The 22,220-nt window shown below is 49.6% G+C and overlaps 8 protein-coding genes across 8 annotated transcripts; 2 read left to right on the top strand and 6 right to left on the bottom strand.

Moving 5' to 3' along the window:
* Positions 1–513: 513 nt before the first annotated feature.
* DEU56DRAFT_722399 (ARM repeat-containing protein) lies at positions 514–2,346 on the bottom strand (the record flags this gene model as incomplete). The annotated part of the gene is made up of 9 exons (XM_041347726.1): positions 514–605; positions 664–792; positions 846–1,083; positions 1,136–1,342; positions 1,392–1,487; positions 1,540–1,659; positions 1,712–1,873; positions 1,921–2,196; positions 2,257–2,346. The coding sequence occupies 9 exons, from the start codon at positions 2,344–2,346 to the stop codon at positions 514–516; spliced, it is 1,410 nt and encodes a 469-aa protein (XP_041215573.1).
* A 2,351-nt stretch (positions 2,347–4,697) lies between these two features.
* Positions 4,698–8,922, bottom strand: DEU56DRAFT_5088 (kinesin heavy chain). Its single transcript, XM_041346574.1, has 16 exons — positions 8,721–8,922; positions 8,456–8,647; positions 8,384–8,394; positions 8,218–8,291; positions 8,009–8,165; positions 7,815–7,958; positions 7,530–7,759; positions 6,555–7,451; positions 6,236–6,500; positions 6,118–6,182; positions 5,911–6,060; positions 5,696–5,857; positions 5,501–5,641; positions 5,254–5,440; positions 4,956–5,197; positions 4,698–4,899 (listed from the first exon to the last, which is right to left on the bottom strand). Exons 1-15 carry the CDS (start codon positions 8,753–8,755, stop codon positions 5,031–5,033), a joined length of 2,877 nt encoding a protein of 958 aa, XP_041215572.1. The 5' UTR covers positions 8,756–8,922; the 3' UTR covers positions 4,698–4,899; positions 4,956–5,030.
* Positions 8,923–9,029: 107 nt separating this feature from the next.
* DEU56DRAFT_763175 (transcription elongation factor Elf1 like-domain-containing protein) lies at positions 9,030–9,751 on the bottom strand. The gene is made up of 3 exons (XM_041350783.1): positions 9,606–9,751; positions 9,430–9,555; positions 9,030–9,374 (listed from the first exon to the last, which is right to left on the bottom strand). The coding sequence occupies exons 1-3, from the start codon at positions 9,673–9,675 to the stop codon at positions 9,229–9,231; spliced, it is 342 nt and encodes a 113-aa protein (XP_041215571.1). The 5' UTR covers positions 9,676–9,751; the 3' UTR covers positions 9,030–9,228.
* A 51-nt stretch (positions 9,752–9,802) lies between these two features.
* On the top strand, positions 9,803–13,898 carry DEU56DRAFT_968870 (P-loop containing nucleoside triphosphate hydrolase protein). Its single transcript, XM_041359400.1, has 8 exons — positions 9,803–10,349; positions 10,400–11,038; positions 11,095–11,732; positions 11,788–12,203; positions 12,252–12,704; positions 12,759–12,891; positions 12,942–13,093; positions 13,154–13,898. Exons 1-8 carry the CDS (start codon positions 9,847–9,849, stop codon positions 13,673–13,675), a joined length of 3,456 nt encoding a protein of 1,151 aa, XP_041215570.1. The 5' UTR covers positions 9,803–9,846; the 3' UTR covers positions 13,676–13,898.
* Positions 13,899–13,953: 55 nt separating this feature from the next.
* Positions 13,954–14,643, top strand: DEU56DRAFT_5054 (vacuolar protein sorting 55 protein). Its single transcript, XM_041346558.1, has 3 exons — positions 13,954–14,031; positions 14,086–14,446; positions 14,498–14,643. Exons 1-3 carry the CDS (start codon positions 14,013–14,015, stop codon positions 14,559–14,561), a joined length of 444 nt encoding a protein of 147 aa, XP_041215569.1. The 5' UTR covers positions 13,954–14,012; the 3' UTR covers positions 14,562–14,643.
* Positions 14,644–14,725: 82 nt separating this feature from the next.
* DEU56DRAFT_905790 (uncharacterized protein) lies at positions 14,726–16,804 on the bottom strand (the record flags this gene model as incomplete). The annotated part of the gene is made up of 4 exons (XM_041356760.1): positions 14,726–15,076; positions 15,132–15,939; positions 15,988–16,688; positions 16,769–16,804. The coding sequence occupies 4 exons, from the start codon at positions 16,802–16,804 to the stop codon at positions 14,726–14,728; spliced, it is 1,896 nt and encodes a 631-aa protein (XP_041215568.1).
* A 69-nt stretch (positions 16,805–16,873) lies between these two features.
* On the bottom strand, positions 16,874–20,022 carry DEU56DRAFT_5028 (uncharacterized protein). Its single transcript, XM_041346538.1, has 6 exons — positions 19,776–20,022; positions 19,528–19,674; positions 19,324–19,474; positions 18,278–19,268; positions 17,436–18,225; positions 16,874–17,384 (listed from the first exon to the last, which is right to left on the bottom strand). The coding sequence occupies exons 1-6, from the start codon at positions 19,794–19,796 to the stop codon at positions 17,028–17,030; spliced, it is 2,457 nt and encodes an 818-aa protein (XP_041215567.1). The 5' UTR covers positions 19,797–20,022; the 3' UTR covers positions 16,874–17,027.
* A 31-nt stretch (positions 20,023–20,053) lies between these two features.
* DEU56DRAFT_763164 (uncharacterized protein) lies at positions 20,054–22,156 on the bottom strand. The gene is made up of 3 exons (XM_041350782.1): positions 21,215–22,156; positions 21,082–21,157; positions 20,054–20,712 (listed from the first exon to the last, which is right to left on the bottom strand). Exons 1-3 carry the CDS (start codon positions 21,847–21,849, stop codon positions 20,374–20,376), a joined length of 1,050 nt encoding a protein of 349 aa, XP_041215566.1. The 5' UTR covers positions 21,850–22,156; the 3' UTR covers positions 20,054–20,373.
* Positions 22,157–22,220: the final 64 nt, after the last annotated feature.

Genomic DNA, 22,220 nt, shown 5'->3' with positions numbered 1-22,220 from the left:
CTGCAGGCCAGTAGAGCTCGTGGTCTTGAGAAAAGCAAGAAGCTGACGTTTCGCTGAGGCTTTTGCGCTTGGCGACGTGACGGTAGTGCCTACTTTAGCTCGAACTAATAATACTTTTGTTTGTAATCGTTTACTTCTCTTCCGTGGGATTATAATAATATTTGGTTAGTCCGAGTGACATGCATATGCGTGGCGAAGACAAAATCCATGATGATTATAACTGGTGTGCTCAGGTATCTATACGATCGATATGTACCACGGATGGGAAAAATGACGACAAAGATGATAGCTACATGAAACTTTGAATATCGACAGCGAAGCAGGAATGCGGTATGGTACTGAATGAATGTATGTAAAGAGTGTGCAATTAATAATGTTGGTTGCGTGGATAATCGTGGTGTGAGTGATTGCGGAATGAGGAAAAATTGATGCGAATATACCATAGCATTGCGATTGGAGGAAGGAGGGAGGGAGTGAAGCAAGAAGAAAAATCTGGTCGTAGAGGGCACGCTATTAATTGGCTGGCTTGTGCAATAGTGAGGGGTAGTCCGCAGGTTTATCCGAGACCTTTGAAGCATTAATTGTGCGCTCTAGAAGACGTTCAACTATTGGGCGTTGGTCAGATGGTATTTCATTTATCTCGGTTGTATTTCATGAACATACTGGAAATAAGATGCTTGCTGTAAGCGCTTGAGTACCTGCGCATGCTGACGAGCTGAGGACGGATCTTGGCAATCAGAATATCCTTCTGATCGGTTTCTGCCACGGTTAGTGCCCGTTGAAGGACGTAGTCTACATGAGTGGTCAGTTATCAGAACTTTAATATTAAGTGCATGGCAACGTACTGGCAAATTGGTCCTTCATCATGGACACAATTGGGCTGACACCATCAGTTTTCGGCATGATGATTTCATCGATAAGGACACGACGCTCCTCGTTACCAGCAGTGACGAGCGCCTTCTCGCAAACGTTCGATGCGAACTTGTGGCGAGCCATATTCAACATCTGACCACGAAGTTTGGAGATGACTTGATTGCGATCTTGAGGCTTGCCTTGCTCGAGAACAAATTGAACAACGTAGTTCTTTGCAACTCATTAGCCGACAGACCCGAGTATGACAATGATGAGTACGTACCCCGAATTGATCCTGCATCAGATTGATCATGTATTTGTGCAGTTCATCCATCAGAGGACGTGTTTGGTCTTCAGGCAGGTGCTCGAAGCATCGTTGCAATACACGACAGCCATATGGATGCGTGGAGAGGTCATACACGTTACCCCTGAATGTGTTGACGAAGCCTAGCCGCTCATGCGACACGCGTTCGATCAGCTTTTGGATCACCTGCAGACACATTAGCGTAGAGCATTTCAAATTAAGGGAGCGTACTGACATGGTTGCCGTTCGCATCCTTCACGCATTTAAGTACATGCGGATCAAGTTCCCTGACGAAGGATGCCTGCTGGTCTGGAAGTACAAATTCTACCGCCTAGCAAATTTGAAATTAGATGCCGAGAGAGGTTGTGAACGTGTATACAGACCTTCTGGACAACACGACAACCATACATCTGTAGTGACAGTGGGAGAATATGACCCTCCATCGTGTTGGCAAGAACTGTCTTTTGCACTTGCGTCCCATGCTCAAACAGCTTTTGGATGACCTACGAAGCCATCAGATGTGATGGCAAACGAAGGATCGCACCATAAACATACATAGTTACCGAATACATCTTGAATGAGCTGCAGGGCATTATCAGGCACGATCTCATCAAAGACACCTTGTTTCTCCTCCGAGGTAGCTGTTTCGAGCTTCTGTTGAATGAAGCGAGATCCGTGTTGATCACCGCTAAACTCGACAATATGGCCATAGATATCCTGAGAGTTGATCAGTTTTCTGTCCGCCACAATTATATTGAACACACCCTAAGCTCCCACTTGCGCGCTTTGTTTGCTCTGAATTCATCCAACAAAGGACTGCGCAAAGCTAAACCAGCATCGCTCCCATCCTGGCGCCGCCCGGGACGCACGTTTTGGTGATAAAACGGCATCCCATGGGCAGTATGACCGTACATGGCGCCATTCGGTATCATGAAGGGCAGCTGGGCACCATAATCAGCAGCATAACCCTGGTTGGGAGTATATGAGATCATGGTGGGGCGCAAAATGGTTTGGAGAGCCACCTGTTGTTGTAGTCCATACTAAGGTTGAAGGGTCAGCGGGGCCCTAGATACAATCTGACGTAAAATAAAATAACGTACCTGTTTCTTGTCGGGCATACCACCGGCAGGCGCGGCAGCGCTAAGCTGAGGAGTCGGCATGGGAGAGAGCGGAGGCATGGTTGGATACATTAAGGGCTGGTGCGCGGGGTAGTAATATTGTGAGGGGGACCGCGCGGAGGCTGAATAGTCATAGTATATACTGGACTGCTGGCCAGTAGGAGCATTATGGTGTAGCGCCTGTGGTGATACGCCAGGGTATAGGCTTGCCGCGGAAGTATTATTCATGCCAGCAGATGAGGGGTAGAGTGAAGGGTCGGTCGGGGTACTGTATCCATATCCATAATCCATGTAGGGATCGCGTGTAGCGCCATTGGTATAATACGACGAATAATCGGCCTGAGGGTAACTACCATACGGGGGACGTCCTTGAACCATCTGGGGAGGTGGTCGCACTTGGGGGGCTGAAGGAGAATGAGAAACAACAGCGTTGGACGGTGAAGAGGCGGATTGGTGGCGGTATTGGCCGCTGACGTGATCATCCTCGACTGCCATCCCTCTCAGACCCATAGACAATTCGTTTTCAACAACTGAAGACACCTGCATGGAGTCAAAGCCACCATTTTGACCACCGAAGGCAGACGATCCATAGCCCGATGTATTTGAAGAAGCCGCATATCTATTGGAGACTCCAGTTTCCTTTCCGAGAGCATTGTCGAACCTCTGCGGAGAGAATTGTCCGGCCTTTGCCGAAGAGCGATCGTCCTTGAGAGATCTTTTAGCACGCCTTTCAGGTTCATTAGGAACACATACAACTCTTGGGCCTGACAACGCCGCTGCTTGCGCCGCGGTTGCTTGTCTCTGCCGAGCGTGATGCAGGGACAAGGATGAATTAGTGTCCTATTGAATGTTGAATGCCAAACAAACATCGTGAACAAATTGACTGACCAACTGCGAGAACTCTTTCTTTTGGGGGCTTCCACTCAGCTCATCCCATGTTCCGCTGGAAGGCCTTGGCGCACTCCAGCTTTCATTCAGATTTCCACGGTAACCACTCTCAGCCTGAGATGGTGAGAGATCTGTCACACTTGCAGCGGAGGATATGGACGCGTTCCTCTTGGAGGCTGGTGTCGTTGATCCCCATACCTAAATGACATCACGTAAGTAAAAGGGACAGCTTCGCGAGATGTTCCGCCCACCTGCCAACCTGAGTTGAGGCCCTTGAGTCCAGAAGCCCCGGCTATCGCGACGCCAAACATATTCGCTGTTGTCGGAGTCAAGTTTCTCTGGGACTGTACCTTGGTGAGAATGAATCAAGTCAGAAAGCTATGACCATACGTTATTCGGGGAAGCCGAAGGAGAGTGCCCAGACGAGCGCGTCGATGAGCCAGAAGGCTTCCGAGAAGTGTCTCCGTGATGAGTTGACATGGCAGACTGCGGTAGGAAAATGATTTGCGCACTAGGTCCGGTAAGTCAAAGAGATAATGAGAGGAAACCGAGGTGGTAACTCACAGAAGAAGCCGGAAAAAAACAGGGAAGAGCAAATTATAGAATTTTAAGTGGACGAGTGCAAACGAATTAGCTGAAAAAGGCGAGTAGCAGTGAGTTCAGTTATGCAATGAAACACGTTTCAACAGAGTAACAAGTAAAAAAAAACCGGAACGGAGAACGGAAGAACGCGCCTGTATGAGTCGCGAGTAGAGAAGAATTGTCGTAAACAGGCCACGATGTGAGCCATTGGGGGATGACGCGTGAATGATGGAAGGTGCGGATCAAAGACTTACCAAAGGATATAGGACCACTGGTACGGTCTACTCCCAAGTACTGAGTGACTTGTTTGAAACCCCCAAGGCCTAGGTAAGTAGATGAAGGAGAAAGAGAAAGAGAACGACCCGGTGAGCTCAGGGAGGGAGGGATAGATTTATTTCTACCACGACTAATACTAATACTGAAGGGGTATTGAATCAGTCGGCAGGTTATTTTGATTCCGTTACTTACACGGTAAAATAGATCCGTTCGGCACCAAGGCTTGCTTGTTTGTACAACAATCTTGGGCAATTTACCGAATTAACGACCTAAAAGTCAACATTTTGAATGGGCGCGGCAGGATCCTTACCCTCAATTTACACACAGCCTTTGAAGGTCCCCGCTCATTCGCCTATTCCCGATGAAATTTTTTTAAGTAGAATTCAAACGGCACCGTTCCAAGTTCTGATCCCCTTCTTGACTTCCTTTGTCAATCATATCCTGCTTCTTGCGAAAGAAGCGAAAGAATATATAGCATCCAGGACGACCCATACAACATCCATCGGCTCCGTTCAAAACGGACCGAGGTAGAACAGGTAGTGCAGTAGCCGTGAACCAGTGTAGAAGTCTTGCATAGCAGGGTATCCTCAAGCGCCCGAGTGTCACACCACAGCCCAAGTGTCACAACACAAATTTTTCTTCCGCTTCAGACACGGACAGCCACCGCAACCAGAATAGTATAGATGTTACATAGCTTATCTTCGCATATTTACTTACAAAACTTTACAGTCAGTCCTTGCCCTGCGTGAATCGACAGAGAATGCATTAAAAACGATGGGATGATAGATGCTAATGTAAAAAAAGATACGAAATAGTCGGATCGATCAACCCAAGGCGTCTAACTCCCCCGAGGATTGAAGAACCATGACGCACGCTTTGCTGCAAATGATCCGTTAGCATCTTAACAAAACAATGACCTAATTGATCCAACTAACCTCCACTGTCGGCACCGCGAACGCAAGGTTAGACGCCAAGTAAGCAATCTGAGACAACCACTACAGTAAAAGAATTCACCTTCCGTCTTCGTTCTGAATGCGAGCCAAAGGGTTTCCTGACGGCGCACCGCCTGAAACCGGTGCAGGTGCCACAACAGGGCCAGGTGCTGCTGCAGAACCCCCGCCACCCCGCAGTGGCTTGGCAATCCGTCCAAAGTTTATTGGATTTGAAGTCTTTTGGGCTACATATGCTAGAGTTGAGATGGCATCAACGCAAACATGTCGTTATCCGGCTCACCTCGTGCCTGCTCCAGTCGCTCCTTCACTGATTGGAGCTGTGTTTCAAATTTCTGGTTTTGGATAGCCAACCGACGGTCAGCATCTTGCAGCAAAGTTTCCAAATTTTGTATCCGCTCGTTTCGTGCGAGTAATTTTCGCTCAGCGATTCCGGCCTCTTTCTTCAACGCCGAGTTCTGGTCGACGAGCTGTGAGAGTAATTGAGCTCGTAAAATATGTACCTGGGGTAAAATAATATATGGACTCGCCTGCTTCTGGACTAACGTTAATTGCTCCAAGTTCCGCTCCAGGAATGCCATCTTCTTCTGTTGCGCCTTGCTGTTACTGTTTCGAATAACGTTGTTGTACTGTTCCTTGATCTCATCCAATTGGATCTCGAGCTCGACGACCTGACACGTGCATGATAAGTAGAAGATAAGAGAAGCTTGTTGTCTCGAACAAACCTTCTCGCAGCGATTCTGCAGATCCCGTACGAGGGATTTCTTGACGCCATCAAATTCTGCCAACTGGACGTTAATTGCTTTCCGGGTTCGCTCGAGGTCCTGTGCGCTCTCTGCCAGATTCTTCCCTCCCTCGATGCCTGCGGAAGTAACTGCGAACGCACGCTGCACAGAGGACGGCTTAGTTAGCAGTTGGGATGAAACGGAAAAAGCTAAACCTTGAGCTCCTCGTTGACGCTCTTCAGACTGTCGATGGACGCATTCAGAGTGCGAATCTCGTTCGTCTTCAACTCCATTTGCTGCTTAAGATCAGCCACTTCGCTGATGTTTGCGTCGCGTTTGGCCGCATATTGCATCTCGAGCTTGTTCTGCACGGTAGATTGCATTAAATGAATACAGTTGTCCTCAACGCATGTATGACTCACCTTGAAGTCTGCCATGGACTCCACGATGTCGGCATTGCTTGTCTCCTCATCATGGATGGTTTTCTCTGTTCAGCAAGGCTCGTAAGGATTGGACACCCCTATATGTCTCACCACTTACCAAGAAGCTCTTCATAATCAGCTTCCAGTGCCAAGAACCGGGCCTCAATCTCATCTCGGCGGCGAGTAATCATTTCATTCTCTTCTTGGCTTTGCCTGAGGCGATCGACGGTCTCGCGTACAAGCGAATGGCTTTCTGTGAGCTGCCTCCTTGCCGCAACAACGTCGTCGATGCTCAATGTCGAGAGAGCGCCTGCCGTGTCGATAGTATCAAGCTTAGCAAGAAGCTGGCGAAGTTGCTCGTCTTTCTCGGAGAATGTGCCTTGCTGTGAACAAGGAATAAATCAGCGGTGCACACTTTGCAAGTAATGAAAACATACGGCATCGAATTTAGCCATCATCAAAGCCATCTTCTCCTGCTTGCGCTTCTCCTTGTCCTCCGCTGATGCATCTCTCTGAGTCGAGCGCAGATCGGTGATGACCTTCTTGAGCTCCTCCAGCTCGCTCTTTGCATCCTGGTTCTGCTCCTTCAGGATGTCGATAGTTATAATGCCCTCCTTGTTGTCGTAATCTAGACGCTCTACTTGCAGGCGGAGCTCGTTGAGTTGAGTAGACATCGATTTATTCTCCTTCGAAGCCGCTGCCTCCTGCTCCTTGAGGAATGCCAACTCTTCACGAAGTTCTTTGGACAACTTCTCTGCGGCATTCAGTACGCTCTCCTTCTCCGCAAGCTGGTCGCTGAACTCGTTCTCTCTCCTGAGGAATTCTTCTCGTTCATCCTTGTCCAAGCCCACAACTGTCGGTGTCTGCGGTCGACTATCGATTATCATCTCTGATCGGAGACCCTCCAATACAGGGTTTACTGGAGTCATGCTTCTTGTAGTGGATAGCGTCGGGGATGAAGTCGCTTTCTTAGCCGCAGCAGCGCCAGTAGTCGGCTTGTCAGCAGAAGCCCATTCGCTCGGTTCGACATGGCCACCAGCACGCCAAATAGCAAGCTCTGCTTCTAATGCCTGGATATATGACAGATGTCTGGTATTCGCAAGTTGAGCTTTTGACAGAAGGCCCTTGAGCTCCAATGGAGAGAGCTCCGCATTGACGCGAGCAGTGTTCTTGATTGATTTGGCTCGAATACCAAAACGAAGTGTTGACAATGTTTCGGACTCGTTGTATTGTGAAGGCGAACAGTTGATGATCAACGTCGTGCGCGAGTTACCACCGAGAGACTCTTGCAGTATACGGGTGAGTTTCGAATCACGATACGGAATATGTTTGACCTAGGAGACAAGTTAACCAAGATGAATCATGTTACAGGAAAGGGGAAGAATCATCTCCTTGTACGCGCTCTTACGTACCTTCGAGTCTGTTAGAGCATTTATCACCATGCCGAGAGCAGAGAGAGACTTGTTGATCTTCTTCGCTTCTTCCAGAGTTTGTCCAGAAGCGCCTGTCTTTCCCACCTTCTCGGATCCGGCAAGGTCGACGAGGTACAGGTTGCCACTCTTCTGAGCCCCCGTTTCGGTATTGCGTTGCTGAATGGTGATCAGAAAAATGGAATGCGACCGCGAAGATTCAGCGTTCATGTCTGCCGTCACGAGTGACTTAGAGGTTAACGCCACGATGTGAGGAGGCACACTTACTAGTCGAAGTGACGACTCTCGCGGCCCCTCCCTGTCTCATTATCTCGTAGACCTCGCGAGCGCTGCTGACGTAGTAATCCGAAAGGTTCTTTACATACACGCCTCTTGATTTTTCCTCGTGCACCTGGAGGTTGTCATTTTGGGCTGAAGTGGAATTCATCACTGGATTCACATGGAGGGATTCAAGATCTTACGGGCAAGGAGGTCACGTATGCGTTCAAGGTAGATCTCCAGATAGGAGACCTTGACGACATATTCGAGGTGAGAGTCTGATTCTACGATTGATTTAAAAATCTGTTCCGTGATGCGGGGTATAATTCCCTTGAGGTCTGATGAGTCAATATCCGCACCCTAGGGAACAGAAATCAGGAGCGGAATCCAAGATAATATGAATTTAACATGCCATCATGGTGAACGTCTTTCCACTACCAGTCTGACCATATGCGAAGACCGTGCCATTGTAGCCATCCAGGACATCTATTTACCGTATTAGCATCAATCTCCTTCCGCGAGATGATATAGCAATGTATGAAAGCTCGATATCACAAGACGGGGGTGCCCTGTCTCACCTTTTACAATGCTGCATTAGGAGGTAATCAGATGAGGCACGACAAAGACGCGTGGTTCTCGGAGCCACTCACTCTTTAACACCGTAATCGAACACTTCGTGTTGTTTCGTGCCCATCGGAAAAACTCTGTCGAACGTGAATCCATCCTTCTCTGGCCCAGAAACGGCCTGCGAGTTCTTCATCTGCACGGTCTGGAGATTCTCATCGAAGGCGACTACGATATCGCCGCCCTCTCTGAGTTCGAGAGCATTTGGGGGCCGAAACCTATTCAGTCGCGTCAGCAGGCGATAAGACTAGGTGCATCTCGATTGAATCCCGAAGCTAGGTTAGCACGTACCGACAAACAACCTTAATATTGGTCGAGGACGCCATGATGAAGGATGCGTCTAAGAAAGAAAGAAAATCTAGGGTACTTGTGTGGCCAGTAGTTGCGGTATCAATGAATAGTTGGAAGTCTAATAAATGGTTTTTGACACGGGCCCGCCTCAAGGTCGTGAACCAGTCAAAGAGCGCTAAATGAGAGAAAGGGCTAAAGCACGTGTTCCATTTCAGGCGATCAAGCAATACAATCGACCCTGGCTTAGCTAGTAGGCTAGGCCCAAATTCTTCTACATACCTCGACCAGGACAGGCTTAAAAGATATATACGACCAAGATATTACCTGCTCAGGATCTACCCTGGAATCCCCATCTTAATATCCCTAGTCAATTCACAAATGAATTCAGGTGCGTCACAGAAGCTTATAAGGCCGAATGCACCGGCGAGATTCTACGATTATAGCCTGTCTTGCAATTGCTGTTGTACAGTGAGGAAAAGATAAGATAGTTACAAGTCCTGAGTCCAGATCAATCATCATCACTCCCGACAGAAGGCGGTGCAGGAGCTGGTCTGCTTGATGAAGCCGCCGGTCTGCGAGTGCCGTGATCTTCTTTCTGTGCGGCATCAGCAGCATCTAGCCATTCTGAATAGATATCCACGGGCTCAGTCAAGTCTGTTGAGGTACGAAATCATGAGGTAGAAACTCGCGCAATCCGACTGGTACGCACGATTAACTTTGCTCTGATAACGCTGGTCGCATACTCTGCACACCAGCTGGGCGATGCCCTCTTTTCTGTCGACTCTAACTGTCACAGACTTGTCATGATGACAGAACAAGCAAGTGAAGGCCGTATCTACGGAACAAATTAGCTATAACAAAGAGATCGAAAGGCATCTAACGCACCTAATGGTTCCCTCCTCCTTGCCGCTGTTGCTGCAGCTGGTTTTCTAGAAGATTTCTTACGTTTTCCCATAGCTGCTCAAGCGCAAGAGCAACTTGGACTTGTGGTTGTGGAAATTCAGACAGTGGGATAGAATTGTGGCCGATTCCCACGGATGCATGTGACGCCGACGCGCTGTTGATTCTACGCGTTTTAACTTCATCGCTTCCTCAACTATCATCACAAGTCTTGCCGTCGACAACGATGGCTACGAGGCGACCTCCCATTTCCCGCTCAAGGGTACCTACTATTAACACAAAACCTCAATCCTCTATATCAAAGTCCAAGTCTGCTCTATCGACCATCACGTCACCGACTACAGAAGAACATCCAGAGCATGCGCTCGCAATCTCATCCTCCTTGAAAGGCTCCAGGTCCCAAGGCCAGGATAGTTCAGAGACTCACATCCACGTCGCCATTCGCTGTCGTAGACGTTCCGATCGCGAAATTCAGGAGAACTCTCCAATCATCGTCAGTTCCAACGGGGCGAAGAGCCAGGAAGTCACCATCGAGACTTCCGCACCCGTCTCTAGTCTAGGTGTTATTACGTTGGCGCCTACACGCACTTATCCCTTCGATCTCGTCTTTGGCCCGGAAGCGGACCAAGCCATGATCTATCACGACGTTGTTAGCCCCATGCTAGATGAAGTCCTTATGGGTTACAACTGCACGTTGTTTGCGTATGGACAGACCGGAACTGGCAAGACGTACGTCCCTTCCTTGATCACTCATGTTATCATTGTTGATTCGTTTACAGCTACACTATGCAAGGCGACCTGACGCCCACTCCAATGGGAAATCCATCCGCCCAAGCAGGCATGGTACCGAGAGTCCTGTTCCGACTTTTTCATCAACTCGAGACATCTGCTACGGACTACAGTGTCAAGATATCCTTCGTCGAGCTCTACAATGAGGAGCTTCGAGACCTGCTCGCGAACGAACTTTCTGCTCCTGCAGGATCTGCGCAGCCTATGGGAAAAGGTGGTCCTGGGGATAACCAAGTCGGTCTCAAGATCTTTGATGACGCCAGCAAGAAGGGCGTTTTTATTCAGGGCCTCGAGGAGATACCAGTCAAGGATGCTACAGATGCACTTGCCCTCCTCACGAAAGGGAGCCATCGCCGACAGATTGCTGCCACTAAATTCAACGACCACTCTAGTCGATCACATTCCGTGTTCTCCATAACGATTCATATCAAGGAGACGTCAACCATGGGAGATGACCTCCTGAAGGTGGGCAAGTTCAACCTCGTTGACCTTGCAGGCTCGGAGAACATCGGACGCTCTGGTGCAGAGAACAAGAGGGCACGAGAAGCAGGCATGATTAATCAGAGCTTACTAACTCTAGGCCGTGTCATTAACGCTCTCGTCGAGCGTTCAGCCCATGTGCCTTATCGGTAAGTGTACTTGATCTGCGAGTTATGTAGTTATACTGATACGTTTATATCTGTAGAGAATCCAAACTCACCCGCCTCTTACAAGACTCACTCGGCGGTCGTACAAAGACATACATCATCGCCACCATCTCTCCTGCTCGTTCCAACATGGAAGAGACCCTCTCCACCCTTGACTACGCCATCCGTGCAAAGTCTATCCGTAACAAACCAGAGATCAACCAACGGATGACACGAAACTCCTTGTTAAAGGAATACGTAGCCGAGATCGAGCGTCTTAAGGCCGACGTCCTTGCTGCACGCGAGAAGAACGGCATCTTCTTCTCTGAAGAGACCTGGAATCAGCTCACTACTGAACAGGAGCTCAAGCAGACAGAGATGGAGGAGGCCAAGAAGCAAGTTGAGATTGTGGAGAGTCACTTGAGGAGCGTCAGGGAAGAGTTTGAGCAAAGCATCGCGCTGTTAATGAAGACCGATGGGGAGTTGAAGCAGACGAAGGAGAAACTGAAAGAGACTGAGGGCGAGCTGCAAGTCACAGAGGGCCACCTCAAGGTGGCGAAAGGAGCTCTCGAGGAGGAGGTCCTCGTCCGCCAAGCATACCAAGTCAACGAAGAAAAGCTTGATGGAGTTGCCTTAGGGCTGAAGCAGGTTGCCGCTGAAACTATCGACGATATTGGCGCGCTCTTCGAGAAACTCCGTATGTATTTCTTTCTCTTGCTCTGTGCGTCAGTCAAACTAACGACAAATATCAGAGCGGAAGAACAAGACATTCACGTCGAATATTAAAGCCGTGTCCTCTCATGGAAGGTCTATCTCCTCCGAGGTGCAATCGCTCTCGACCAAAATCGATGACTTCATGAAGACCGCAGGGCACACCACGCAGACACTACGCGCGGAGGCAAAGCAGTTCCAAACGAAGGAGTTCGACATCCTCACCAGCCACTCCGAGCGGATCGACCAACAACTTCAGCGCATTCAGGACTCCCTTCGGATCATTAACGCAAAGGACGATGCGTCTGCAGAGGCTGTTGCAGCTATGCAGAACGCAGTCAAGGAATCGCAAGAAACTATGAAGAGCTCATTCAGCTGCTGGTCTGATAGCTTACGAACTACAACACAAACGATGTGCAAGGAGGTGTACGCTACAAATCAGAGTAACTTCGCCTCGGTAAGTACTGTTCTATTTCTGTTTGAATCATCAAATTGACACACGCAGTTGGAGAATTCTCTAAAGGCTATGGGGACACTCCTCGACTCCTTTTCTGCTCAAGCGATTGACTTCGCCAAGGCCGAAGGAGAGTCAGCCCTGCAAGCAAAGTCCCTCGTTGATGTCATGTCAAGGGCGGAGAACGCGGCTTTCCAGGAGCAAAATGCGCTTCTCATTCAAATAGCGGAAGCACAGAAGGTGAAATCTGCGAAGGCCAACGATGTACTCGTTCAACGTATATCAGACCTACTTGGGGAGTTCGTAGCTTCCCGTGATCGCGAGCTGCGAGAAGCCTGTGGAGCCGTTGTTAACGCCAACGTCAAACATCAAGAGGAATTCAGTGACTTTGGCCAGCGTCACGAACAATTGATGAACGAGGTCGCCACACGCAGCTCAGAAGCTAACACCTCTTTTGAGCGTACCGCTACAGAAGGAAAGAGGACACGAGATGGTGCTCTTAAGGTCAGTGATTTTTGGCCTGGTGGATTTTAGCCTTGCTGATCGCAAGGCACTCAGACCGTCGGATCTGTTCAAGTTGCCATCAAGGACGTTTTATTGGCCACACATAACTCGATCACAACTGCCACCACAACTTATACTGGTGAGCTGCAAAGACACAGCCAGACCCTCCAGACCTCCTTTGGCGCAGGTAAGTAATCCTGTGTATCCGTGTCGCATTTGATTCTCATGTTCCTTGAGGTCTTGATCGGCACGACCGTGCCAAGAGAGCGCGTATCGAGACTACCAACGGCTTCGCGACCGAGGTACAGACCGAGTTACGGCACCTGCAACGAGGTATTGCTTCCAGCTCAAGAAATGTTGAAGGCTTCAGCGGTCGTGTGGTTTCGGAGGCAAGTATAATTATCATTATCTATGAAGTACTTTCCCTAAACGTCATTGATCTCCTTCAGAGCACAAGTTTATCGGACACGATCGAAAAGCACGGCAACAATACGACTTCGAGGCTTGCTTCTCTGCACCAAACAGCCCGGTCACTGCTTGATCAAGGTACTCGCGAGGACGTTCCGACCGGAATGACACCGCGAAAACGTGGATGGGAATACGTCGATGAGTGGGAGCTGACCCAGAGTCGAGATGTCATTCTCCAGTCGCGGAGGCAAGGAGAGCCAATGAGGCACGCGTCCGAACCTCCCCCCTCGCAGCACCCGCAATCTCCTGTTGAAACCCTTTCAGAGCAAATGGAAGTCGACGCATTAATTGACGAGTGTTCAGACGAACCACAAATTCCAGTCCCGCCTTCACCTTTAACTTCCTCGACTGCCACCCTCACTGAAATACCAATCGCCCCTCCTGTTGTCGTTCCCAGAGTCTTGAAGAAACCTGCTACTCTGAAATCCGGACTGCCGACTATGGGGACGTTAGTGGATAGACCGCCGAATACTATGCGGAATGGGTCCAGAAGAATTAGATAGTATCTTTATTCATTCACCTTATTTCGGATGTTCCAAGCATCCCGTGCATTTCTGTATCATCAATCACTACCACCGAATCGTTCATTATTCTGCAGATGTTCCAGTATCATCGATCAACGCATTCGTTCATTTATTGCATGCATTTCTATATATCATCAACCAACACACTCGTTCATTATGACTTCAGATGTTCCAGTAGTTGCACTCAATACTATGTCTTGACAACTAAACTGCCGTGCGTGCTGTGTGATTATATCAGCATGTGACACTGCGGGTAAGCAAGGTCTACGCTTGCACGCTTCCTTCCAACACTCTCATTCTTGTCTTCATCTTCGCGATGGCAGCGGGGCTCAAGAGTGCGTATAATTATCACTGACGAACCTAGAATGTGGCGGCTGATTCGTGTGCAGCTGTAATATTGCTATCATTCGTGCTCGCTGTTGGATTTCTGTTAATCATACTCTCATGTGCACTATGGGCGAATTGGTTGCCATTGTTAGTTGGTGCGTATGGCTTGCGTGTGTTGTCCGCTGGTATTCTTATCCAAGTACTCTCAGCGTTGACGTTCGTGCTTGCTCCTCTGCCAAATGCCCTGTTTGCCCACTGCGGAGGAGACGAGTTTTCCTCAAGTGAAGGCGCCACGGGTCCTGTGGATCTTGGCCGCTTCCTGACTTCAATTGTTGTTGTTACCGGATTTGCGCTGCCTGTCGTCCTCACTCATTCCGAGGTCGTAAAACCAGGCGCTTGTGTAATGTCCATCATCGGTGGAGGGTACGTTTGTTTCGATTTCACCATTCTCAAGGCTCACTGTTTCGGGTGTAGGCTGGTGTATGGGACGATATTGGCGTACTCAGCAGCGTTCAGACAGGAAGATGAATATGATTGAGCGTTTGTACGCTTACACTTGAGTGTTGCAGTATACGAATATATCTATATCATTAACATCGAATACCGAGAAGGATTCGAATTGATGTTCTGCATGTTATGGTAGGGATATACGACTATGTTATTGTGTTGGAAGTATAACTCCCAGCGAACTCCGGCACGTTCTTACTCCTTTGGTTCGAGAATGATATTACTACCTTTTTTAACTGTCTCCACCATGCGTAGCACAAGCTCGATCTTTGGCCACACATCGTGATACATAGCGGCACTGTCTTTATCAAGCATATTGGTGACATCGTCCCTGATATCCCGCAGGAGAGGCTCAATGTACTTGTTGACGACGAAGTGAATATGCTCTTCGAGCTCTTCCATGAGATATTCGTGGGTTGGAACAACCGGCGTCGGAGGAGGAGGTGGAGCTTGTGAGATGTAGGCCTGTAGCGCTGCCGCTAATGCTTCTACTCGTTCGTCATTTTGCTGTGCCAGCTTGGCGTAAGCCTCTGTTGAGGACTTGAGCTTGAATGTAGACTAGTCAGATACATGCATCGTTCGTTCTAGAGTCACTCCTTACCTCGACTATCTTAGTTTTGAGCTGCTCGTTTTCCAGGCTTAACCGCGTAGCCTTGTCGTCGGTACCTTTGGTCTGCATCATCAAGCCCTCAACCTCCTGTGCCACTACTCTCAGCTCTCGGTCTGTTGTATTGATGGTATCCAGGGCCTTGCCAGTCTCAGCCTGCACCACAGCAATCACAGCAGCCGACGAAAGCTTCGTATCATCTTCATCCGGAAATATCTCCTCCTCTTCTAGCCGACCTTGGATGCGAGAGTCGATCTCATCCCCCACGATCGTGTCGCGCTGAAAAATGTCATTCTCGAGATCATCCAGCTGGCGCTCAACACCGCCCAAGCGTTCTTGTATCCCATCCAAGGCACTGAGCGAAAAAGTGGCTTCACTAGCGTCAGCTGGGGCAACCTCTCCCTCTTCTAGCCTCCGTTTCTTCAGTGGGGGTTCACCTGAATCTCTGGAGGCGGTTCCAAGGTCCTTCATTCTGAGGAATGCAGAGAAAGATGTACCGAGGTCGCTGACCGAATCTTTCAGTGCTGATATCTGTTGCTTCATGCCGAAAAACTTGGCTTCCACGCTCTGCAAGTCAGGTGGCTTGAGAGCCGGCCAGAATTCTGATGCAGTGAGTTTTTGGATGGTATCGAATATCTCTGCCTTCTTCGTCTCGCATTGCGTCTCCAGGAAATGTCTTTGAGTTGTAATACGGGTAGTTGACGCGCCGGTCATGCACGACGACTCGCCCGCTTTGTACAATTTCAAGTCTGACTCCGCTACGCTCAACTGTTCGCGCGCTTTTACAGATGCGAACAATAGACTAAAGAGATTGATTAGCTTGCGTGCCAGTAACAGGAACACGACGCACTCCACTCTTTCATGCCAGACTTTGCGTAGTTCATCTGCTGATAATGCTCGGGACTTTTCGGGTGCCCTTTGTGATATGTCTATCGAAAGGAAAGATGGTGTCAAAGGGACGGGAGGTGGTGGTCTCGTAGGCGGAGTTCCTTGAGGAGGATGCGGTGGGCGCGAGGGTGGGGGAGGCGGAGGCGGAGGCATGACGGGCTTTATGGATATCTGGGGCCGTGATGGCGATAACCGTCTTGGTGCTATCGGCGAGCGAGCTCGGTCGCCACGCCTCCCGCGGTCATCCAAAGGGGGAGAACGACGTCTGGAGTAAGATGACGACGAACCTGCCATGCTCGTGCGCCGGTGATAGCCGTCATCTCTTCGTAACTTTTCGAGCTTGTCTGATTCAGCCACTGATGTGGCAGGTGACCGTGACCGTCTGCCGTTCCTACCGTCTTTTGAAGGGCTAGCGTATTGTCGGCGATCGCGATGAGAGTCTGGTGTCACAGTAGAGTTGCTTGATTTCCTGTTTCTGCTGGTCATCTCGTAGAAGAATTCACTGTCGTCGTCGATGACCTCGTGTGCCCGAGGAGGGAAGGACGAATCAGCAGTGTCCCATTCTTTTTCTGTCGGATGTACAAAGAAACAATCACTGTCGGACCTCCAGCAACCAGTTGCTCCCCCTTTCACCCGCCTGGGTTTCTTATTGTCATCCCAGAGCTAGAATGGAAACAAAGAGACGTAAAATGTGGTAAGTTCTTCAGGAGCATCGAATAAACTTTTAGGCGGGGCGCACGCACGTTACAGCGCTTTACTTTCGGAGGGCGCGTCTTCATTTCAACAATAAATCGGTTACTTTAGTGCAATAGTGATTTTAGAGCGTTCGAGACAATGAGCAGCAATGATGAAGCATCCAGAACGGAGTCAAATTTGACCGACACACCGACATCATGTACAGAAATTTACTATTATAGGAAGTAACCGAGTAGTGTAGGCTGAACAGGTAAGATGGTGTCTACAACCAAGTGGATAATGGATAGATGGATGGATATGCACGCGTTAAGATGCAGGAAGTTCTAAACCCGCCACCCAGCGGTTGACGGCTTCACTGATCTTCAAGCCGGGCTCGATTGCATCCCAGATTACCTCAAACAGCTCTCCATGAATGCGCTGGTTTTCTGTCCGGCAGTGGTCGGTCAACTTCTTCATCTTAGGAATGACATCGCGCGATATAATACCCTGCACCACAACATCAACTGCTCCACGAAGGTCGTCATACATGACTTTAATTGGTGGTTCGGCAGGGGGTGGAGTGCGTCGCGATTTAGAAACCGCCTCAAAGGAAGCCTCGAGACGCTGAATGGCTTCGGTTTGTTCTTGAATCAGTTTCCGATTGGCAGCGGACGTCTCTTTGAGCTTCAAAAGAGATATAATGAGAAGTATCAAACATAACTGCTGAAGATCTACCTTGGCTATCGACTCTTTAAGTTCTTCGTTCTCAGTTGTGTGAGAATCCTGCGTTTTCTGAATCTCGTCCTGACGAACGAGTAGCTGTGCGATGTCATGGATAGGCGCATCCAAAGCTGCGCTCAGCTCCGTCGCTTTACGAGAAACATCTTCTATAGCGCCAGTCGCTTCGGGTGGTAAGTCAACCTTTGGTGGAGGCAGCTTAGCTTGTTGGGCCCTGGCCTCCGCTCGAGCATCGCGCAGAATTTTCATCTTCTTGTCGATTCTGTCATTGATAGTAGCCATAGGACGCATCGAAGACTCAAGCGTCAGCGTTGTTCGCAATTCCTCGAGTCGCTCCTCCTGTTTGTCCAAACGAGATCGCACTGTATCCAGGCCGTTTGGAATAACGGGTGTTACTTCAGGTGGTTCATCTTCATGAGGAGTGGGTTGGTTCGTCGGGGGGTGTTGGCGAGTGTTGGCGATGAGCAGCGGGCGGATGTCTGACAACCAAGCCCCGACTTCATTTAAGTAGCCTGTCACCTCGTCTCCAACATCGTAGCGTCGGTCATAATCTATGCCAGATTTCAACTTGTCTCCAATCTCCGCTAGTTCCCTGATTGCCTGTGATAGTTTATCTGAGTGACCGACGCAAATTTTCTCGAGCTCTATCCGATGACCATCCAGGCGAATGCGGCCAGCTTCACCGATGCGGGAATAAATAGCAGACTTCTGCGCCCTTCTCCAGTTTTGACGCTCTACCTCTGCCTTCGCGAGATCTACTTTTGCTCGAACGGCGCGATCGCATAATCTGCATTGTTGTTTCAGCGTAGCTCTTGGTGTAGATGTTCGACTTCACGCACCTGATAAAATCCCTCCAGGTCTCCTGCTGCTTCTCGAGGTCTGAGCCTCCGTGTTTCCTCTTACGATTGACAGTTGACCCTGTCACTGTCGATAGAGAAGGCGACCCGCCACGAGTATTCTCTGGTAATGTCACGGTATTCCGCTGCCAAGTCTCCACATCTATACGGCCGTCCTCAGAGCGGCTGGCAGACAGTGGCGCTGGTTGTTCTATGGCCATCGAGTTGTTTAATGCGCTCGACTGGAGAGGCGGAACACGAGGTCTCTCAGAGGACTCCGCAGGCGAGGGCGCTGTCATATCCAATTTCTTGCCCCATCTAGTATTTGTCATCGGGACGTCATTCGTCCCGGTCATCTTGAGGGGACGAGTGTCTTCCTCGTCGTATTGTGCTCGTGAGCCACGGCGCAAGGGGCGTGGCGGCGGAGGGACTGTTGGTGGTTTGGACCTGTAATTCTCTTGGTCGGCGTCGTTGCGTTTCGGCTGTGCAATGGACGTCATTTCCATCGTCACCGACGCGCCATATCCATCAGGAGATTTGTCACCACCGGGAGGATTCCCCCACCCGCCACCGGAGGTGCCCTTTGTTCCGACGTCGGTGTCCCAAGTATTGCTTGAGCCCCATCCACCTGCAGAAGATTCCTTTGCTCCTGGGCTGCTAGGTTTCTCCTGCGCGCGGTCGCTACCAGAAGGCTTACCCCACTCGAACGAGTCACGATCCCATCCGACTGCAGAAGATTCCTTTGTTTCTTGGACGCTACGTTTCGCCTGTACGTGCGACGTCATGTCCGTTGTCCCTTTGTCGCTATTGGAAGGATTGCCCCACCCGTCACCCCCACCTGCAGAGGAATCTTTTGTTCCTGAGTTACCGCCCCATGAGTCCGTGTCGCCCCAACCGCCTGTAGAAGCAGATCCTTTTGCTCCTGAATCCAAGCCCCATGCGTCGTCAGTGCCCCATAGGGAACTCATGTCACCGCTGGCTGGTTTAACGGGATCTGAGGCGTACACGTTAAACATGCCAAGCTACATGAAAAAGCCCAGTCTACTTACCTTTTGAACTTGTCATCACCCAGCCCGAGCTCTGTGCATTGGAATCAGATCCTCCTCCAGTATCCCATCCCAACGCCGAAGATGAGTTATATGTATTGACGGGTGCAGATCCGCGCCCTCTTCCACGAGCAAATGATCCTCTCGATTCACCCTGAGGAAATGTTAGTGAAAGAGATTTCCGTAAGTATACCAAGGTTCACCCACAAAACTTCCACCTCTGCCCATTCCGCGACCTCTTGTAAAACTGCGAACTTGTGCTGTTTCCCAAGCGGGGCTGTCTGGATGAACGAAATTGCATTGACCTCCTCGGTAGCAACCTCCATCGAGAGGATTGCCGTTTTCATCGAAGAACTAAGTTGTCACTGTCAGTAAAACGCACACATTGACAACTCAGGGGAATTAAATGGGTAATTCTGAGACGCTAGAGACAAGTGGCACGTTGATTAACTCACCCTACAGCGCGTCTGAGCCATCGCTGGGTCGATAATTGCCTGGGCTCGCAAAAACCCCTGATGAGTCTGTGGCAGGTGCAGACACTTGCTAGTTGATGATGGCGGAAACTAAGGATGCTGGATAGATACTGTTTTGAAACGATCTACAACGCGATATGCAGATGGCGACCCTTCGGGAGTTCCAATTGATTTTATCAATCGGTGTTTACACAAAGGGTATGAAGCACACAAAGAAGTAGAGCTTAACACGAGGTTTGTGAAAAGTTCCCACACCAATAGAAAGTATGCACAGCGAAGGCCCGCCGTTATATTGTATATTTCCAACGGCAGAGGCCATAAGTAAGTACTCAAACGATCCTAGCGTAACCTATTTCTACATACTCAAGAAAGCAATCGTCATGTCATAGGCCGTCTCAATCCGTACGTGTCAAACGCAGTCCGTGAACCGTGAGTTATCGTGTAAGGTGTACAAAGGGAGATGGCAAGGCTGAAGTAGAGTGGGGTCGTACGAAAAACCAAGCTGCGCTGAAGAAGAACCAGTAAACAAGAATAAAGATGAAGCAGCTGGTGAAAGAAATAAAGAAGAGAAAAGGTCCAACTACCACAACCAGCCACGTGAATTCGGTGGCGGTCGCCGGGTCGGCCGGGCATTGCGACGCATTGTGACTTCTCTCACATCATCATCTTCATACTCTTCCACCTCGTACTCATCCATCTCCTCAAGCCGCAGAGGCTCCCGAATAATCTCTTCTTCGACAGTGATGGCTGTGGTTCTAGGAATCTGAGTGGTGTAAGATGACGAAAAGGCTTCAGGCGTAGGGAATGCAGCAAAACGGGTATTAGCAGGTGGGGGAACCGTGACAGTCGAGGCAGGCAACGTTTCATATTGGATGATGGTTTTTGTTTCAGTTTCAGCGATTAACATAGGTGGAAGCTCCTGTGCAACAAACAAAAAACATCGTCAGCAAAACTGTTCTGTCGCGGCAACAAGAGATCCAGTTGGTGGCTAGCACGGAAAATAACCCCAAAATTAAATCAAGATTTGGCCATTAGCCGTCACGTGTAGCGTGTTTCGATCGCGTCGCATCTAAAAGTAGCTATAACCACCAACTGGTCTCCACTTTACCGCAAGATGACAAGGGGGACGAGATAAAAACCGTTGTCCCCCAAGCCCGGACGAAGGAGGAGATACAGACTATTACACAAGATGGAGTAGAAAGATTTTCCGATTTCATTGATTGTCACAAGAAACGGAAAATCCTCCTTCGTCTCAGAGCTCGGGACGGCGCGGGACGATTGGTGGTACCTTGAGTTTCCGCTTGCCACCAGCAGGCTCATAGAAAACTTCTTCCTCGAGGGAAGCTCCATCGTTGTTGATGAGACTGTACAACAGCTCGGTGAGTAATTCAATCGTGACCAGTTGGACTGAAGGAACATACACAAGCTGTTCCATTATCCAAGCCTCGCGTCTGGAAGAGTCGTGCTCTCTCCTGTTCACACTCTCCTCGCGACGAGTAATCTCGCGTTCACGTTCGCTAACCCTCAGCTCGCGGTCCAGAATATCTTCGGCGCGGGCGTTAGCCTCTTTCCACCAACCGGGAGGTGCAAGGTCTGCTTCCTTCACGACTTCTTTGATGATAGTCTGTGCAGGCGCGAAATCTACGATCGTGGCGGTGGGGCAGAGAGGGCAAACGACTGGGGATTGGGTAGGGAGCACACCACCCGGTGCGCCAACGAGAAGCTCTGCCTCACGACGAGCTACCTCAGCTTCACGCGCAGCAACATTGCCCTCACGAGCTACGAGAGCTTGCGATCGTTTGGGAGTCAGATAACCCCAGAGTCCAGATGCAGCAGGGTCTTCTGCTCCCGCTGCCTTCGCGCTTGCACTACTGGATGCGGGTAGCGAAAGCATGACAGCGAGGACTGCAAGGACTAGGGAGAGAACGAGGAGAAGGGTTGTTGAAGAAATGGTTCGGTGATGGTGGTGTCGCTCTCGCTCAGAGCGGTGACGGTGCTCTCGTTCACGTTCACGTTCGCGGTCACGCTCATGGTGGGATGAAGAAGGGTTTGCCATCCTTTGTGCACCGTTCCGGACGCTGATTGAGCTCGAAGGCGAAACGGTGGTGTGGGTTGGAGCGCGCAGGTTGGCCGTCTTGAAAAAACCCGTGTGTAAAATCGAAAAGGGTTATTGTCTACTTGACAACGGTGATCAGAATCTAGAAGTGTTGTTTGAAAAAACAGTTGAATATAGAGGAGTTTGGGGGGCAGCGCAGGATGGAGGAAAGGAAGGAAAGAACAAGTTGAAAAATGAACCAATTGCTCGAGTTGCCTTATGCGTACTTCCCTTTATTTGCACAACCACTTTCGGAACCAAATAACAACCACACAACCACAACCTTCTCCCAAGACAATGGTAGAACTCTAACATACACAATAGAAAAAATT

Source organism: Suillus clintonianus (assembly GCF_016758775.1).
Source record: "Suillus clintonianus strain FC179 chromosome Unknown DEU56scaffold_1, whole genome shotgun sequence".
NCBI classification, from domain to species: domain Eukaryota; kingdom Fungi; phylum Basidiomycota; class Agaricomycetes; order Boletales; family Suillaceae; genus Suillus; species Suillus clintonianus.
The sequence above is the reverse complement of the archived record's forward strand: the minus strand, read 5'-3'. Positions and strand labels throughout refer to the sequence as shown.